Source organism: Pituophis catenifer, unplaced genomic scaffold, assembly GCF_029215685.1.
Source record: "Pituophis catenifer annectens isolate HBS135680 unplaced genomic scaffold, rPitCat1.0.hap2 SCAF_16, whole genome shotgun sequence".
Taxonomy (NCBI): domain Eukaryota; kingdom Metazoa; phylum Chordata; class Lepidosauria; order Squamata; family Colubridae; genus Pituophis; species Pituophis catenifer.
In genome coordinates this window covers 18,850,434-18,870,003 of record NW_027256896.1, presented here as the reverse complement: position 1 = coordinate 18,870,003, position 19,570 = coordinate 18,850,434, and the positions used below count along the sequence as shown (strand labels likewise).

Genomic DNA, 19,570 nt, shown 5'->3' with positions numbered 1-19,570 from the left:
TACAAAACCTCCCAGCTGTAGCTGCCAGGATCCAGGGGTGAAATCCAGCAGGTTCTGACAGGTTCTGCAGAACCGGTAGCAGAAATTTTGAGCAGTTTGGAGAACCAGCAAATACCACCTCTGGCTGGCCCCAGAGTGGGGTGGGAATGGGAATTTTGCAGTATCCTTCCCCTGGAGTAGGGCGGGAATTGAGATTTTTGCAGTATCCTTCCCTTGCCACACCCACCAAGCCACGCCCACAGAACCAGTAGTAAAAAAAAATGGATTTCACCATTTCAAATTTCATCATATCTTAAAGACCATTCAAATGAAAGATATATATTGGAATGGAGAAGATGGATCGATTACATACAGAAGAAGTATCCGAATAAGAAGATTCATATAGCATATGAATGAACTAACTTTGAGTAGTTTATGTTTGTTTTTTGAATTATAAGGAGTTAAGGATCTAGGGAGAATATGAAATGTAACAATTTGTTAGCATATTCTAGCTTTTGATTTTTGAATGCTATACCCTGTGCTTGTTCTGGGAAGTCTAGGGAGGGGGGTGGGGGGGAAGGAGGGAAAGGGGGGGGTTGGAAAGGGGAGGGAGGGGTTGAGGGGGGAAGGGTGGGGGGGTGAAAATGTTTGTACTTTCTATAAAACTTTTCAATAAAAAAAAATGGATTTCACCACTGCCAGACTCTAACCTGGATTTAAAGATGAATTTCACTTGCTAATTGAAGAGCTGGAGAAAAATTAGTTTTTAATAAAATCTGGGACTGAGACTCAAAGAAACATTTCTTCAGTGCTTTTTCCCCGTCTACGAAAAGTCCTGCATATTTAAACCACTCCAGTTATATTGGAAAGTAGGAGCGTATATATGTACTTTCTTATTTAAAAGACAACTATTATTACCCAAAGCTATTTTATCTGGCACCTGTCATAGCTCTTGCATGCACAGAAAAGATTACATGGTAATAAAAAAAGCTGATTTATCTGATAGAAAAGAAAGAGAGACAGAGAGAGAAAGAGAAAGAGAGAAAGAGAAAGGGAGGGAGGGAGGGAGGTTTTTTCGTTGGACCGTTCGCATCTCACAAGAAACTCCAGCTGCCTTTTGAAAAAGCACCTCTGGATCTTCCTAGGAATCAGTTACTACTCAATACAACTTTGACCATCACTTTCGGATAGGTAATCAGGATAACTCCAGATAGTTGGGGCACCCATTTGCTTTTCTAATAATAATCAAAGATGAAGTTAGGACATGGTGTTAGCTGGATTCAGGTCTTACCTCCTTCCATGGTGAACATAGGAGATAAAATCCTGCAACTATTCTACATCTGGTCATCTTTGGCCACGATCATTGGCATGTCCAGCTCTCCAGTCAAACTAAAGCTCTAAGGCACCCACCATATTGGTGAAATAATTAATTTAGAATAACAGAGTTGGAAGGGACTTTGGAGGTCTTCTAGTCCAACCCCCTGCTTAGGCAGGAAACCCTATACCACTTCAGACGAATGGTTATCCAACCTCTTCTTTAAAACTTCCAGTGTTGGAGCTTTCACAACTTCTGGAGGCAAGTTGTTCCACTGGTTAATTGTTCTCACTGTCAGGAAATTTCTTCTTAGTTCTAAGTTGCTTCTCTCCTTGATGAGTTTCCACCCATCACTTCTTGTCCTGCCTTCTGGTGCTTTGGAGAATAGCAGCAGTGGGGAAGGTACAAAAGAAGGAGACAGGAAGGCAAGGGAGGAGAAAAGGAGAAAGAGAAAGAAGGAGAAGGAATGATCGTGGTGGTGGAGGAGGAAAAGGAGATTGAATGGTGATACAGGAGAAGAATGATGGTGGAGAAGGAGACAGGAAGGTAAGAGAAGAGGAGGAGAAAGAGAAAGAAGCAAAAGGAGAAGGAATGATGGTGGAGGAGAAGGAGACTGCCCTGAGTCCTTCGGGAGTAGGGCGGTATACAAATTTAATAAAATGAAAATGAAATGAAAATGAAATGGTGATGGAGGAGAAGAATGATGGTGGAGGAGAAGGAGACAGGAAGGAAAGAGAGGAGAGAAGGAGAAAGAGAAAGAGAAAGAAGGAGAAGGAATGATGCAGGAGGAGGAGGAGGAGGAGGAGGAGATTGAATGGTGATGGAGGAGAAGGAGACAGGAAGGAAAGAGAGGAGAGATGGAGAAAGAGAAAGAGAAAGAAGGAGAAGGAATGATGCAGGAGGAGGAGGAGGAGGAGGAGGAGAAGAGATTGAATGGTGATGGAGGAGAAGAATGATGGTGGAGGAGAAGGAGACAGGAAGGAAAGAGGAGAGAAGGAGAAAGAGAAAGAAGGAGAAGGAATGGTGCAGGCGGAGGAGGAGAAGGAGAAGGAGATTGAATGGTGATGGAGGTGAAGAATAATGGTGGAGGAGGAGGAGGAGACAAGAAGGGAAGAAAGGAGGAGAAAGATAAAGAAGCCAAAGGAGAAGGAATGATGGTGGAGGAGAAGGAGACAGGAAAGGAAGCGAGGGGGAGAAGGAGAAAGAGAAAGAAGGAGACGGAGAAGAAGGAGGAGAGGAGCAACCCTCTCCATCTGTTAGGACTACCTAGTCCTGAGCTGGCCAGGCATTCCAGGGCTTGTAGTGTTAAAGGGCAGTAACCCCAGGAGGCCGTCCCCAGGAGGAGCCCTCTCCTTTCCTCTCCGAGGGGCCGCTACAAAACCCCCGGGGACTTCCAGCCACGGCTCAGAAGTTGCCAAGGTCGCCAGAGGCTCTGCAGAAGCGCTGGCCATGGGAGACCCGGTCCTTGGCTGGGCGCTGGAAACGTGGGCACTTGTCCTGCTGCTCCTGGGCCTGCTGATGCTGTAGGTGGGGGGGGGGGGCGGGGGGAGAGCAAAAGGGGGGAAAACCCTCCCCAGAGTTGCAGGGCAGGGGCAACAGGCTGGGGCGTAAAAGCAGAATTTCCAGCCGGTTATTTGATTTTAGTTCTGTTAAGTTGTGATTTCATTTGATTTGATTTTAGGGGTTGTTGTTTTTTTTGTTTGTTTTTTCCTGTTAAAACTTTTCTTCTTTTATCTCCTCTCCCGTTCTCTCTTCCCCTTTTCCCTCTTCTCTTCTTCTTCTCACCTCTCCTCACTTCTTCTTTTATTCTCCTCTTCTCTCCTTTCTTCTCCCCTCCCCTTCCCTGCTTTGCTCTCCTTTCTCCTTCTTTCTAATCTAATCCCCTGCTTAGGCAGGAAGCCTTATACCATTTCAGACAAGTGGTTGTCCAACCTCTTCTTCAAAACTTCCAGTGTTGGAGCATTTACAACTTCTGGTGGCAAGTTGTTCCACTGGTTAAGTGTCCTTACTGATAGGAAGTTTCTTCTTAATTCCAGGTTGCTTCTCTCCTTGATGAGTTTCCACCCATTGCTTCTTGTCCTGCCTGATTATCCTGCTGATATTCTTTTGTTTTGTTTTGTTTTCCAGTTATGGGATCTGGCCGTATAATTTTTTTAAGAAGTTGGGAGTTCCTGGGCCAAGACCCCTGCCTTTTATCGGAACTTTCCTTGAATATCAGAATGTGAGTGTGTTGTACTAGTAGCTTGTAGACCAACTCAATGACTTTGGGTGAAAAAGGGGTCCTTCTTTCTTTTCTTTTCTTTTTTTAAATTTTTTTTAATTAAACTTCTTTTAAAAAACAACAAGAAAGCTTTAACCATTTTTCTTTTTTCAACAGTTTGGCATCAGTAAAAAAATGTCTTACTCATACACTTTTCTCCCTTATTCTAATGTATCTTTTGTACATATATTTCTAATATTAATTTATTTATTTACATATACATATAAATACCCATGTACACAATTTCATTTCTACAGTTTTTGTTTCCTCATATTTGTTATTGTACTTCTACTCCTATTTCAACCATTATTTAATTTTTCCTTGTCTTTTATCTCTCTCCTCCAGCTATTCATACCTTTTCTCCCACACTACGTAATATTCTGTTTCCTCTTTTTTCTTGTATCTCCTTTGTAAGTTTATCCATTTCCGCACATTCCAAAATTTTTCTGATCAAATTATCTTCGGTTGGTATATTATTGTTTTTCCAACTCTGAGCATAGATTATTCTTGCTGCTGTAATAATATGAATAATTAAATATTGTATTTTTTTTTTCATATGACCCTGGGAGTATTCCTAGTAAAAATGTTTCTGGCCTCGTCTCTATATATTGTTTGGTTATTTCTTCTAATTGTGATCTAATTTTATTCCAATATTTATTTGTTTGTTTGTTTGTTTGTTTGTTTGTTTGTTTTATTGAATTTCTATACCGCCCTTCTCCCGAAGGACTCAGGGCGGTGTACAGCCAAAAATAAAACCATGACAATATAAAAATTAAAAGCAATTTAAAACAATTAAACAAATTGGCCAAAAAACTCTAATAAAACAACCCATTAAAATAGTAAAATGTTATTATTATTTAGGCCAGCCCTGCTTGTTGGAATAATAATGTTTTTAGGGCACGACGAAAGGTACGAATATTGGATCACCACCGGTGATAATATGTTCCCTTTTGCTGTTTGCATTTCTAGCACATTGGTGAAGTATTGGGAACATCTTTGCCAATCTGGCTGGTGCCAAGTGCCACTTGTAAAACATTGTGTACATGTTTCCTTTGTAGGATACAGACATTGTCAGTTTATAATTTTTGTTCCATAATTTCTCCCATTTGTCCAATTCGATGTTATATCTGAAATTTTTCAGCCAAATTATCATATTTTCCTTAACTACCTCCTCTTCCAATTTGTACCTTAATAGATAGTTATAATTTTTTTTTATCAATTTATTTTCTGAGCCTTGGAGGATTTTATCTAATTCATGTACTTCTCTTTGGAATCCATTTTGTATCAATCTGTCTTCTATCTAGATTTTATTTGCATGTAAGGCCACCAATCAATGTCTGTACCCTGTTCTTTTAATTCCTGCCTTGTTTTCAATTCCCCTTGACTATTTAACAGATCTTTATATCTTTTCATTTTGTCAATGTCTAATGCATTTGAATAAATTTGTGCCTCCATTCTGGAATTTTATTATAGTGATTCTTTTTTTGTCCCTTGCCATGTTTGTAGTAGTGCATCTCTGATTAAATGTCCTTGAAAATAATTATGCTGTCTATTTTTTCCCTCCCATAAAAAGGCATGCCACCCTCTCTGTAAATCATTTCCCTCTAATGTTAAAATTCTTTTGTTTCGTAATTCCATCCAGTCCTTGATCCATATAAGAGATGTTGCTTTGTAGTAAATTTCCCAATCTGGGAGTCCAAATACTCCTATTTCTCTACTATCTTGCAGTGACTGTATTGACTCTATTGAGTCTCAATAGAGACTCAACATGCATGGATTGAAGCATTTTTAATGGCCCCTTATACTCTTCCAGTCTTGGATGGAGAAAGGATTACATTGCCAAGTTTTCGCGCATCTCCTTCTTTAATTCCACAGGGTGTTTTCAACTTCGACCAAAGATGCTTTGAGAAATATGGCAAGATCTGGGGGTAAGTCACCTGTCGGAATGTCCCCTCCAGAAGGACTTCACAGTTCACCCCGTGATTCTCTAAGAACTGCATTATTTAATTTGATTTTCATCACCGGGGAGAGTTGTAGGCTGGATAGCCTCTTGCCATTCCTGTGAGCCCCGTCCCTAGTTCCTCTCCTCCTCAATTCCTTAAGGGGTAATCAATTGTGCAGAATCACAGCTGCAACATACGCACCGCTTTGGATACCAATAAAGGAGAATATCTGTAGCTCGGGGTTGACATGAGGGGTCCTTGGTGCCCTCTGAGCTTGGCTGTTTTCTTGCAGAAGTTTCATGACCCAGCTAGATAACATCATCAGTGCTAGAAGGGAGTTGTGTTTGTGGAGAGGAGGAGGAGGACTGTGGGGTCCTTGGTGCTCTCTGAGCTTGCTTGTTTTCTTGCAGGCATTTCATGACCCAACTAGGTAACATCATCAGTGCTAGAAGGGAGTTGGGTTTGTGGAGGTGGAGGTGGAGGTGGAGGAGAAGGGAGGAGGAGGAGGAGGAGGAGGAGGAGGAGGAGGAGGAGGAGGAGGAGGAGGAGGAGGAGGAGAAGAAGAAGAAGAAGAAGAAGAAGAAGAAGAAGAAGAAGAAGAAGAAGAAGAAGAAGAAGAAGAAAAAAAAAACAAGAAAACAAGCAAGCTCAGAGAGCACCAAGGACCCTTCACTTCAACCCTGAGCTACAGATATTCTCCTTTATTGGTATCCAGAGGGATGTGTATGTTGCAGCTGGGAATGATGATGTTACTCACACATCCCTTTTGAGTCGAGAACCAAACCTTAGGACCATGTTCTCTGCTTGGCCAATTGTTCAACTGGAAAATAGGAAGCCTTGATCCTGTCTTCTTATAAAGATAATAGTCTACATTTCAAAACATCTTTTTTTTATTTTGACAATTAGAATATTTGATGGCCGGCAACCTGTGATGGCCATTTTGGATTCCGCCCTCATTAAAACCATCCTGGTCAAAGAATTCTATACTTATTTCCAGAATCACCGGGTAGGTATCCTAACTTGAGGTTGTGAGAACTTCACTGAGGCTGAGAAATAGAAGTCCTGCAAGGGAATTTAGAAGAGCAGGTCTAGTATTGTGGTTTAGATGTTGGGCTGGCCCTGGGGAGACCTGGGTCCAAGGTCTCCCTCAATCCTGCAAACCTCCCAGGTGACTTTGGGACAATCACTCTTTCTCAACTGAAACTCACATAGCTGTTGTGAAAGAAATGGGAGATGGAATGATATATATATAAATATATCATCCCGAATTCCAGAATGGTAGTAGATATCCGTCTATCCATCTGTCTATCAGATGGAAGACAGACAGACATGATAGAGAAGATGAGACAAACGATGATAGATAGAATGATAGATAGATAGAATGATAGATAGATAGATGATAGATAGATGATGGATAGATAGATGATGGATAGATAGATAGATAGATAGATAGATAGATAGATAGATAGATGTAGGTAGGTAGGTAGGTAGAGATAGAGGTAGGTAGGTAGAGATAGAGGTAGGTAGGTAGGTAGGTAGGTAGGTAGGTAGGTAGGTAGGTAGATAAATGTAGGTAGGTAGGTAGGTAGAGAGATAGGTAGGCAGACAGGCAGACAGACAGACAGATAGATAGAATAGATACTTAGTTAAGAAAACAACAAATTGAAAAGAAAGGACGGAGAAGAAGTACATGAGAGATTTCTGTTTTTATTTTCTTGATATTTCACCTTATTCAGGACTTTGGTCTGAATGGAAATCTGGACACAATCCTGACTATGGTTGTCGATGAACAGTGGAAGAAGATTCGCAACGCCGTGTCTCCCACTTTCACCAGCGGGAGGCTGAAGGAGGTAAGAGATGAAGGTTGGAGGACTTTGGGACTTCTCAAGGATTCTTGCGTTGTCTGAAGAAAGCCCAGAAAGCTGCCCTTAAGCATTGTCAGCGGTTGATTTGAAGCCTTAGTTTATTTATTTATTTATTTATTTATTTATTTTATTTATTTATTTGTCAAGCATATATAAAAGTATAAACATAATTTGAATACATGAAAAGAGGAAGAGTAAAAAGGAATATTAGGACAGGGACAGAAGTCATGCTGGTGCCCTTATGCATGCCCCTTACAGACCTCTTAGGAATGGGGTGAGGTCAACAGTAGACAGTTTAAGGTTAAAGTTTTGGGGGTTTGGGGAAGAAACTACAGAGTCAGGTAGTGCATTCCAGGCATTGACCACTCTGTTGCTGAAGTCGTATTTTCTGCAATCGAGTTTGGAACGGTTTACCTTGAGTTTGTATCTATTATTTGCCCGTGTATTGTTGTGGTTGAAGCCGAAGTAGTCGTTGACAGGAAGGACATTGTGGTAGATAATTTTATGTACTACACTTAGGTCAGACCGAAGTCGGCATAGTTCGAAGTTGTCTGAGCTCAAAATTTGAAGTCTGGTGGCATAGAGTATTTTATTGCGGGTAGAGGAATGGAGGACTCTTCTCGTAAAATATCTCTGGACTCTCTCGATTGTATTTATGTCTGATATGCAGTGCGGGTTCCAGATAGATGAGCTGTATTCGAGAATTGGTTAGCAAATTTTTTGTATGCTCTAGTTAGTAGTACAATATTACCAGAGAAGAAGCTACGCAAGATTAGGTTAACAACTCTTAATGCCTTTTTGGCAATGTTGTTACAGTGGGCTTTGGCACTTAGATCTTTAGAAATGAGTACTTCAAGGTCCTTGACAGAGTGAGAGCCATCTACAAGGTCATGTCCATCTAATTTGTATTTTATGTTTTAATATTTTTTTGCCAATTTATTTATTTATTTATTTATTTATTGGTTCGATTTATATGCCACCCTTCTCTGGAGACTCAGGGCAGCTTACAATGCGTTAAGCAATAGCCTTCATACTTTTGTATATACCTGCTTAGTAGGGCTTTCGGGCCCCCCTAAGCGGTGTTCTTTTTTATACAAAGTCATCTTATTGCCCCCACAATCCGGGTCCTCATTTTAGCTACTTCGAAAAGATGGAAGCTTGAGTCAACTTTGAGCCTGGTGAGATTCGAACTCGCAGTAATTGCAGGCAGCTGGTGCTACTTAACAGCACTTCAGTCTGCTGCGCCACCAAGGCTGGTGCAATGTGCAAGATAGAGCATTTGTTGGTTGAGATTTGAGGTTGCCACTTGTTTGACCAATCTGACACATAGTCAAGGTCTTTTTGAAGGGTAGTTACATTGTTGGTGGTGTTGAATAGTTTAATATCATCAGCGAAGTGAACACATTTGCTTTTAATGTGATCGCAAAGGTCATTTATGTAAAGTATGAAGAATGTTGGACCTAAGACACTGCCTTGGGGAACATCGCTATTAACATGTACAGGATTTGATAGAGCGCTTCCTATTTTGACTACTTGTTGTCTGTTTGACAGGAAAGCAGCTATCCATTCATGTAGGAGTCCAGAAACGCCATAGGATTTTAGTTTTAGAAGTAATTTGTCATATACCACTGAATTAAAAGCTTTACAGAAGTCTGCATCTATTGCTTTGCCCTAATCGAGATGTGTAGTCCGTATGTTTTTGCAATGTACAGGAGATTACAGGATAATTCTTTTCTGAAATCAAATTGTTTGTTGGACAGTAGGTTGTTTTTCTCTAGGTGGAAGGTAATAGATTGGTTAATGATTGATTCCATGACTTTGCAGGTGATCCAACATAAAGAGATTGGTCTGTAATTTTCAACTAGGCTAGGATCTCCCTTTTTGAAGATAGGGATGACCTTGGCTTGTGACCATTGGTAGGGCAAGAAGCTGGTACTGTAAATTTTTTCAAAAATTAGCATAGGAGAAGCCTCCATAACTAGATCAAGGAAGCTTCATTTGATTTAAACTGTTTAGTAGGCTTGTTTATCCCATTAGAGAAGTCTGTGAAATCCCTGTGTCCTAAAAGGAAAGAGTATATCTCCAAGAATCATATCAATCTTATTCTGGATTTCCTAACTAAGTTTTCTGGAGCCTTGCCCAAACCCTGTTAAGTCCCGTGCATTTTCCTTGATGAAATCTGAATGCAAATTTAAACACACCCATTAATTCCCTTCAACTATTAAGATAGACAGTATCTTTTCGAAAAGCTTCTTCTTCATTACTGATTTTTGTCCTCCTAACTTTCTAAGAAATTCCAGCCCTCCTTGGAGTAGGTATATGAAACCTTTGGCTAAATTACTCCACCTTTCTTATATCAAAGTAAGGTTGACACTTCTGGACACACTGGGATTCCAACTCTCAAAATGTCCGATTATCATGGCAAGAGAACATCAGATGGGAAAAGGTTTTCACGAGTGCTATTTTATTTCAGAGACAATTAATTCAGTTACAATTAATTATTTCCAGAATTGGGAAAGGAAAACCTGGTTAGCGTAGGTTTTCTTCCAGCTTTGGAATGATGGAGCTTTGCAAGTTCTCTCTATGAAGATGAGCTGCTCATCTTCATAAATCTTAGCTGAATTTTATAAGGAGCCAACATTTGTGTGTTGTTATGATCCATGAGCCTCAATGAATGGGATCTAGTTTAATATCTTGACGTGCTCAGTGCTTAAAACAAACGAAGAAACAGCTATCAAGTCCGCAAGTTGTGAAATTTAAGATTGTAATAAGAGGTACATTTTAAATAAGTTTGAGAAATTTCACACAGAAGCAAATAACCCAGGTTGAAGTAGTGGTTTGAAAATGGCTGAGCTGACTTGTTGCTTTCATTCTATAAAGTGTCTTCAGCATCTGGTCCATTGATCTTCCTTTCAGATGATGCCTATCATCAACCATTATAATGAAATCTTGGAGAAGAACATTCAGAAGACAGTGAAGAAGGATGAAACCATAGATATGAAGCTGTAAGTAATATCTGTGAGGTTGGCTAGGGAGCATCCCTTTGCTAACAGAAATTTATCGAGCAGGAATTTGTAATCCAAACGTATAAAAGTGGATTCACATTTTCCATAATGTGTGGAATCCCTTATGCAATTGTTAAGGATTCCTTGAGATCTTCTGTTGAATGTATCATGACGTGGCTTCTAATGGTTGAACCTCCACGATATGCTTCTCCTTCATCCCTCCAGAATCTTTTCAGCCTACAGCTTGGATGTGGTAACCAGCATCTCATTCAGTGTCAACATTGATTCCCTCAACCATCCCGACGATCCGGTTGTTGTGCACATGAAGAAGTTCCTCAGATTTAGCTTCCTCAGCCCTGTTTTAATCTTGGCTGGTAAGATGTCTTTGTAGGCCGCAAAGGCTGGCCTTCACGCTTGACATTTTTAGGCCACATAGGCCACCCTTCGTGCTTGACATTTTCATGGAGGACATAATTGTGTGTCGCTCACCTCATCGTCAGAAAATTTTTTTTGCACTTTTTACTACCAGTTCGGCGAACCAGTAGCCTTTTTTACTACCTGTTCGGGCGAACCGGACCAAACCAGGAGCATTTCACCCCTGGTTTTAGGCTGCCTCAATCATGATTGTTACCTTCTCATGTAACTACAATTTTGCTAGAATCTCTTACCTCAACAAAGCTCATGGAGACCTCCTATGGGTTTTTCTTGTCGCTGTGTTGCAGCTTGGTTGTGTTTATGTAAATGATCTGTTTGGTTTTCTCCCCACCTCACACCTCCCCCCAGTCCTTTTCCCATTCCTTCTCCCAGTTCTGGATAAACTCAACTTGACCATATTCCCCAAGTCTTCCGTAGACTTCTTCCTCGAGATCTTCAAAAAGATCAAAGAGGATCGACAAAAGAAGAACCGCACGGTCAGTCTGGGCTTTTTGTCTCATGCTTGCTCTTCTTCCGTGGCCCTCGGGAGCTGGGTTTTTGTGCTCTCGGTGTGTATTTGTGCGTTCCAAGCAGGTTTCAGAACTTCCACTTGCGTTTCAAACAGATTCTGATAAAGGAGAATAAAGGGAGTGGGATTTGTGGAGTGATGATGATGATGATCAGGAGGAGGAGGAGGAGGAAGAAAAACTGTGGGGTCGTTGATGCTCTCTGAGCTTGCTTATTTTCTTTCACTCGTTTCATAACACCATCAGTGCTATGATGATAACAAACCCTCCCCCTTCCCTTCTAGCGCTGATGATGTTCCTTAGTTGGGTAGTGAAACATTGCAAAAAAACAAGCAAGCTCAGAGAGCACTAAGGAGCCCTCACACGCCTTCTAATTCTGCAGTGGGCAATTGGACCCATCAATGACAGTTCCATCTCCTTAATGACAGTTTTTCGGTCTTTCTACCATTCCAGAACCGAGTTGATTTTCTTCAGCTCATGATGGACGCACAAGCTGCAGCCATCACCTCTGAGGATTCAGAGAAAGGTAAAGTTACAGATCTTGCTTTTGAAATTATATATATATATATATATATAAGGCAGGTTCTCTGGGCATGGCTTGGTGGGCATGGTGTGGCTTGGTGGGCATGGCAGGGGAAGGATACTGCAAAATCTCCATTCCCACCCATTCCAGGGGAAAGATACTGCAAAACCCCCTTTCCCACCCCATTCTGGAACCAGCCAGAGGTGGTGTTTGGTGGCTCTCCGAACTACTCAAAATTTCCACTACCGGTTCTCCAAACTACTCAAAATTTCTACTACCAGTTCTCTGAACTACTCAAAATTTCCGCTACCAGTTCTCCAAACTACTCAAAATTTCCACTACCAGTTCTACGAACTACTCAAAATTTCCACTACCGGTTCTCCGAACTACTCAAAATTTCCACTACCAGTTCTCCAGAACTTGTGAGAACCTGCTGGATTTCACCCCTGATATAAGATTGCTTAGGGCATATTGATGCACATGGATGAACTCAAGATAAAACATTAGCAAATGATGCTAAGACCATGGGGCACTGGAAGAGAGGATGAATGAAATATGCAGGTAATCCTTGATTTACAACAGTTGGCTTAATGACTGCTCAAAGTTACAGCGTCACTGAAAAAAGTGACTTTTAACCATTTTTCACACTTAACGACCATTGGCAGTATCTCTCAGACATGTGGCTGTCCAGTCTTTTCTTAGAAACCTCCAGTGATGGTGTGCCCACAATTTCTGGAGGCAAGCTGTTCCACTGGTTAATTGTCCTCACTGCCGTTCTTCATATGTTTTAGTCTCCAGGCCTTTGATCATCTTAGCTGCTCTTCTCTGAACTTTATCTATAGTCTCAACATATTTTTTGCAGTATGGTATGCAAAATTGGTTGCAGTATTCCATTGGTCTCTCTCTGCTTTTCTTTTACTGTGCCAATATTCAATAGCAATAGCATTTCGGCTTATCTTCTGCCCCATAATGGTTTTGTTTTGACCTAGGCTTCCTTAGAAAGTAAACAGCCCAAACTTAGTCCCGGCAAACCTCTTTAATTCAAATGGCTGTGAATTATTGTCATTCCCAGTCCGAAAGGCTTCTCAAACAGTCTATCAGGGGAGTGTTTACAAACACCCACCTTATCTCCCTTGGAATGGTGCCAGAGAACTAATTGCCAAATGCAGGGCAAGGCCAAACTTAGCACAGAGTCAAACAGAGCTTTTCTAGAGCTTTTACCAACCAGATGAACTAATTGCTTCCTGCAAAAGCTCACTTCTCTTTTATGTCTTATGGGAGGGGCCAATCATTTCCAAGCCTTACTCCCAAGTCGACCCTGTTTTCTTAATTGCTCCTGTCGTCTGGCAGCTCTGTGCATGCACACACTGGGAACAGGCTCCCTCTGTTCCTCTGCCTCGCTGATGTCAGACTCCGGAGACTCCGGAGGCAGCAAAGAACTACCAGATGGCCTTGGCCTCCCTCTCTGTCTCCAACTCAGAGCCCTCGTCCGAGCCTTCCCCAGACTCCAGGACTGACCCACGTTCCTCCCCAACCTCCTCACTGTCCGACTCTGCTGCCAGCTCTACTGGCTGCTGGCAGGCCGCAACAGGTTTATAGCACTCTGTGGGTAGTTTACAACGTAGAAGAATTATTTGCATATTGCCCCCAGCAATCTGGGTACTCATTTTATTGATCTCAGAAGGACGGAAGGCTTAGTCAATGGGAAAAACCACCCCACCCCACAATGTGTTCATTTGATCAAACTAACATTTGGTATTTTAGTTTTCCCAGCCTATAGCTGAAAATACAGCTGCTGATGTTCTTCGTGTGATGAGACAGAGAGAGACAAAAACAGAGAAACAGAGAGACAGAGAGAGAGGAGAGAGAGAGAGAGAGAAAGAGAGAAAGAGACAGACAGGCAGACAGACAGAGAAAAAGAAAGACAGAAAGAGGGGGAGGGGGAGGGAGAAGGAGGGAGTTGTCTAAAGTTGTTGATCAAATCAGATCCCCTGGATAATTGGGTTACCCTGAAAGCCACAAGTCAATCTGAGATATTTTCTGTTGTGTAGGTGTGGTGCAAGCTTCTTCTGTGCTTTCCTTTCTCATCCGACAGCTTTAACAGACAAAGAGATTTTTGCCCAGTCACTGTTTTTTATTTTTGGTGGCTATAACCTCATCGGTACCTCCCTCACCTTCATGTCTTATTGTCTGGCCATCCACCCCGACGTTCAAGAGAAATTGTATGAAGAGATCAATGACACTTTTCCCAATCAGGTAAGATTCTTTTTGGGGGGGCTCTCTTGATTGAGGCTGGATGATTTTAGGAGCTATCAGGCATGAACAACCAGACTTACATATGCAGAGTTCAAGCTAACTACTTTATTATGTTCTGCCTATAGTACAGGAATCTCCCCGTCTAGCAGTCAGCTCCTGGGAATAATTAGATAAAGCTCCATGGAACTGAATTGGGATCAGCCCTAGTTCTTTTGTGGTTGCGCAGTGACTCCAGGCTAGTTCCTCGTTTGATCCCTCCTCCTTGTCAGGTTAGGTGCTTCCCAGGTATAGCAGATATGTTCTTCCAGAAGAGCAAAGATTACACAAACGTATCTATATGCAGATCACTTCTTATATACTAGAATGCCATATTACTTTATTTTGTCTTGTTTTCGCCTTTTGTGCAGACTCCTCCCACCTATGACGCAATCCATCAAATGGAATATCTAGATATGGTGGTGAATGAAACTTTTCGCTTTTATAGTCCGGGGACACGAATTGACAGAATTTGCAAAAAGACAGTGAAAATCCATGGAGTGACCATCCCAGAAGGGACTGTGGTTATGATTCCCACTTATGTCCTACATCGGATCCCTGAATATTGGCCTGAGCCCGAAGAGTACAGACCTGAGAGGTATGTTGTCAGGAACACCGTCCTTCTGAAACCAAGTTAATAAGAGACACAGCACCATGAGGACATCAGGGAGCAAAGTGTCGATTGTAAATTCTCAAATGAGATGCGGATCATTCTTTGACATCTACAAAGTCATACAGGGCATTTTTTTTATGATCCACCTCCATAAACTGTGCGTGGAACTTAATTAACTCCATGGGAGAAAATGATGCTTAAACTGACTGTAGCAGCTGAGACAATGGCTTCGTTTAATGTCCCAGCAACTGAACAAAAAGCTGTAGGGCAGCTGGCATCAAGCCACACTGATAGGAGTAGAAGAGTAAAAATACATGAAGGAAATTACATTTCATCTACCATCTTTTCATTTAGAAAAGATTCCCTCCTTGAACCATGACGGGTGGGTCAAAATAGGAGAAATAGGCCTTGTTGACCTACATTGTAGCTGTCACTAATTGGATGCCATAGTAGGCTCAAGGATTCTTGGGCATAACTCCTTGAGAAATCCAAATTAATTAAGCAGAAAGTACTTCTAAATACTTCTCTTTCTTGTTCCTCATGAGCTTAAATGGACTCCAGGGGATGGTAGAGGACAGGAAGGCCTGGAGGAACGTTGTCCATGGGGTCGCAATGGGTTGGACACGACTTCGCAACTAACAACAACATTGTTCCTTATCTGTAGACAGAATCTTGCCAAACTAAAGCAACTCTTTGCATCATTAAAAATATACTTGTCAGAGGCAGAGAATCAGAACATACGTTAAGTTGCAGTTCAGAAGATTTATTGCCCCAGCCAAAAATCTAATCAACTAAAGTTCAGCACTAAATTGGCACCAGATAAGGGTGAATGGGGGTTGAGGGGTCGAAGGTAGACTGTGGGAACATAAAAACTCTAGGTTAATGACCACCTCCCCAGCTATGCCCACTCTTCTCCTAAAATACTCTGAGAATCGATTCAGAAGGGCCGCCTTAATTCTCTTCCCGCCAACCAAACCATATAAATTTCAGTCTTTTGGTCCTCTGAAATGCAGCCCCTCCCTCCAGACTACATTCCACCACATCAGATCCACAATGATCTCTCTCCGCAAACATTTATCTTTCTTCATTGGTCTCAGACCAGTTTATCCAATGGTGAAGGAGCCAAGGGGTGTCTTAATTACAGAACTGAGGTACAGATTATTGGGAATAGTAGCTTTACTCAACCGTGATTCTTTTCCGATTTGCAAACAGGTTTAGTAAAGAAAACAAAGAGAGCCTAGACCTGTATGTGTTCCTCCCTTTCGGAGCGGGTCCCAGGAACTGCGTCGCTATGCGTTTCGCCCTCCTGGTGCTGAAAATGGGTCTGGTGGTTTCGCTGCAAAGATTTCGCTTTCAAACCTGCAAAGAAACACCGGTGAGTTTTACAAGTTGGGGTGCCGGTCATCTGCTAAAGAGTTTACTCAACCAATTTCCCATCTCACACATATGTGTTGTTCAAAGACACAAGGGGGTGATGAACGCATGAAAGCAAGATATCTTTGGAAAGACAGGGTCATCTTATCAGGGTGAAAAGCCTACTCCATCCCATGTCTGTGGGTGTATGTGTGTGTGAGAGAGAGATTCTCTGTGTGTGATTCTCCAACTCCTAGGTTCTGCTTCTACGTCTTAACTGAGAATAGAATCTTATTTGATGCTCACAGCAGAGTGAAGCCCCTAGTGAAGTGCCTTTGTCAATTGCAACACAGACAGTGGTGGTGGTGGGGAAGTATTTGAGTTGAACAAAATACAACCGAAGCATTGTGTAGGCGTAGGAAAAAGCATGGATGTAAAACATGGTTCTTGGTAGTCACCTTGTTAGTGGAATCACCTCTGTTTAATTCCATGTCTGTGATGTTTTCTGTCTCCTTTTCTTTTGGTCAATGGGGAAGATCCCCTTGGAGCTGGAGGACAAAGGATTCCTCAAGACGAAGAAGCCCATCATGTTGAAGTTGGTGCCCAGAGTCGTCGTGAAACATGAGGAGTAGACATTCTGGAGTGTTAAGGATATTGTTGTGTCACCACCAGAGTCATGGAGCTCATAAAGCAGAGTACCATCAGAAGTTTTTACGCACGGAAATGGTTTTGAGAGTAATTGTGAATAACATGTAGACAAACTAGCTTTATATTACTTTACTTTGAGGGTAAAGCGAAATCATAGTCATTTAACAATCCAAGTCTTGGATTGTTAAATGACTATGATTTAAATATAAGTGCAATATATAAAGTGCAATATATCAAGTGCAATACCCCCAGGAATACGACTAATCCCGCACCTCTGGACCTTCTGTCGAGCTTTGAAGACCTTCCTATTTCAGCAAGCTGGGCTGGCTTAAAATTTTAATGGGTTATTTTAAAGGTAATGGGTTTTAATGTTTTGGGAAGCCAATTCGATTTAATTCTGCTTTTAAATTATTTTAAATTTTGTATTGTATGTATTTTAATTTTGGCTGTGCACCGCCCTGAGTCCTTCGGGAGAAGGGCGGTATACAAATTTTAATAATAATAATAATAATAATAATAATAATAATAATAATAATAATAATAATAATAATAATAATATAAGATCAATTCAGGGAAATAAAATATTCTTACCAGTTTGTAGAAAAATACAAGGAACATTCAGGAACAATATAAAAATAGTTCAATAAATACCAGGAAACATTAATAAATAACCCATGATCAAACATTGACCATTTAGAGAGATCAATAATAGTTACAGCATAGTAGCAGGTAAAAATTTGGTGCAATGAACACAACTAACCACAATAAAGCTCTCCTTAAATAGATTGGCTACAGATCATATCCAATCAGCATGCAGAATGACTCAGCAATATTCTTAAAGCAACATAATACATTTACACAATACAAACATACAATGTTGGATTATATATTGCCTGGCCAACTAGTTAGGCAATGACCATTTCCTAACATGGAGGCTGCAAAGAGGCAGTAGTGTCTTCCTTTTAACTCATTCTCAGCATATTCTCAAAGTATTCTAAATGAAATGAAAGCGAAGTCCTTAAAACACCAGTCTTTAGTTTATCGCTGACCTTGGGATAATTAGGCAAACTGCCAAAAGCTTTTCTTGGCAACAGTTCAGGAACAGAAGAAATAACTACAGCCAAAAAAGTTACATATTGAAAGTATCACCAAATCAGAGGTGGGTTTCAGCAGGTTCTGACCAGTTCTGGAAAACCGGTAGCGGATTTTTTTATTTTTTTTTATTTTTAAACAAACAAAACATAAAAATCCATCTTCCATTAACAATTACAAACAGTGTGTCGATCGGTTATAAATCCTTTGTGCTTCGTCCCCATATTCATATTTTACTAAGTATCCAATTCCTCATAATATCAATCTAATATATATCTTTATATCATTATCATCATTTGTTATTTATCTAACAATGGCATTATCATTCCAAAAAAAAAATTGTCTCATATTATATTATAACATTCATTTTATAATTCATATTTCATTTCCATGTTTTAGTATCTAGCCATTGGTAAAATAACTCCCATATCTTATAATATTGTTTGTCTTCTTGTTCTCTAATTTCAAATTTACTCATTTCAGCACATTCCATGATTTTCTTAATAACTGCATTGGCATTTTCTCATTTTTCCAGTTTTTAGCAAACACAATTCTAGTCGCTGTCAATACATTCACCAGCAAATATCTCAATTCTCTGTTATATGTTTCTGGCACAATTCCCAATAAAAAAATCTCTGGTTTAAAGTCTATGTGTTGTTTTTTTTGTCATTTTTTCCAACCATGTATGGATTTTAGTCCAGTATCTTTTGGCTTCTACACATGTCCACCATATATGGTAATATGAGTCCAGTATCTGATGACATTTCCAACACTTTTCCGATTTATTCTTGAACATTCTGGCAATTCTCGTCAGGGGAAGATGCCACCTGTAAAATATCTTATACAAATTTTCCTTATATGCTGTTGACATTGACATTGACATTGTCATTTTATTTTATTTATTTATTTGTTCAACTTGTATGCTGCCTTTCTCCGAAGACTCAAATGGACTAATTTTCCACCCACAATTTTTGCCATTTCTCTAAGTCAATTCCATAACCAAAAATTTTTCCCCCATGCTATCATTGTTTCTTTAACTTGTTCTTCTCCCAATTTTACCTCCAGTAAATAACCATACAGTTTTTTAACTTAAATTTTAACTTAAATTTCCGGTAACGGAAATTTTGAGTAGTTTGGAGAACCGGTAGTAAAAATTCTGAATGGCCCCGCCCCTATCTATTCTCTGCCTCCTGAGTCCCAGCTGATTGGGAGGAAATGGGGATTTTGCCGTATCCTTCCCATGGAGTGGGGGGGGGAATGGAGATTTTGCAGTATCCTTCCCCTGCCACATCCACCAAGCCACACCCATAGAACTGGTAGTAAAAAATTTTGAAACCCACCACTGCCCCAGTTCCCTCCCCCCAAGGACCCAGGCTGAATATCCAATCCCCAACCCATATGGTGTCATGTGGGGTGCATCTTCAGATTTTTTCGCCCATCTGGTATTCCGGGAAGGTTGCTCTTGACTGGGTCTAAACGAGTCCATTCAGCTGCGCAGTAGATCATGAGAGCAATCCTTCCTTTTCGTTCACACAGGACATCTCCCTCCAGCTCACTTCCCCACCCAAATGCCAATCTTCCCCCCTCCCCATTACTATGGCAGCCAATAGCAAGCAAGCATCATAGAGGCTGACATTAGGCCCTCCTCCAGTAGAGATGTTAACCCTGGAGAAAAAAAAACCCAATACAAAATAGACAAAATAGAAACAAACATAACAACCCAAAATACAGGATTATGTAC

The 19,570-nt window shown here is 40.8% G+C and overlaps 1 protein-coding gene across 1 annotated transcript; it reads left to right on the top strand.

Moving 5' to 3' along the window:
- Positions 1–2,719: 2,719 nt before the first annotated feature.
- Positions 2,720–18,462, top strand: LOC139325372 (cytochrome P450 3A24-like). The gene is made up of 13 exons (XM_070955209.1): positions 2,720–2,817; positions 3,422–3,515; positions 5,430–5,482; positions 6,404–6,503; positions 7,234–7,347; positions 10,279–10,367; positions 10,593–10,741; positions 11,151–11,278; positions 11,762–11,834; positions 13,927–14,087; positions 14,495–14,721; positions 15,949–16,111; positions 16,626–18,462. The coding sequence occupies exons 1-13, from the start codon at positions 2,744–2,746 to the stop codon at positions 16,719–16,721; spliced, it is 1,521 nt and encodes a 506-aa protein (XP_070811310.1). The 5' UTR covers positions 2,720–2,743; the 3' UTR covers positions 16,722–18,462.
- The last annotated feature ends 1,108 nt before the right edge of the window (positions 18,463–19,570 follow it).

Coding starts and splice junctions, on each gene's coding strand:
- LOC139325372 (XM_070955209.1), top strand. CDS start 2,744: ATGGGAGACCCGGTCCTTGGCTGGGCGCTGGAAACGTGGGCACTTGTC. Junction 10,742..11,150: donor CCCTGTTTTAATCTTGGCTG/GTAAGATGTCTT, acceptor ACCTCCCCCCAG/TCCTTTTCCCATTCCTTCTC. Junction 11,279..11,761: donor GACAAAAGAAGAACCGCACG/GTCAGTCTGGGC, acceptor CTACCATTCCAG/AACCGAGTTGATTTTCTTCA.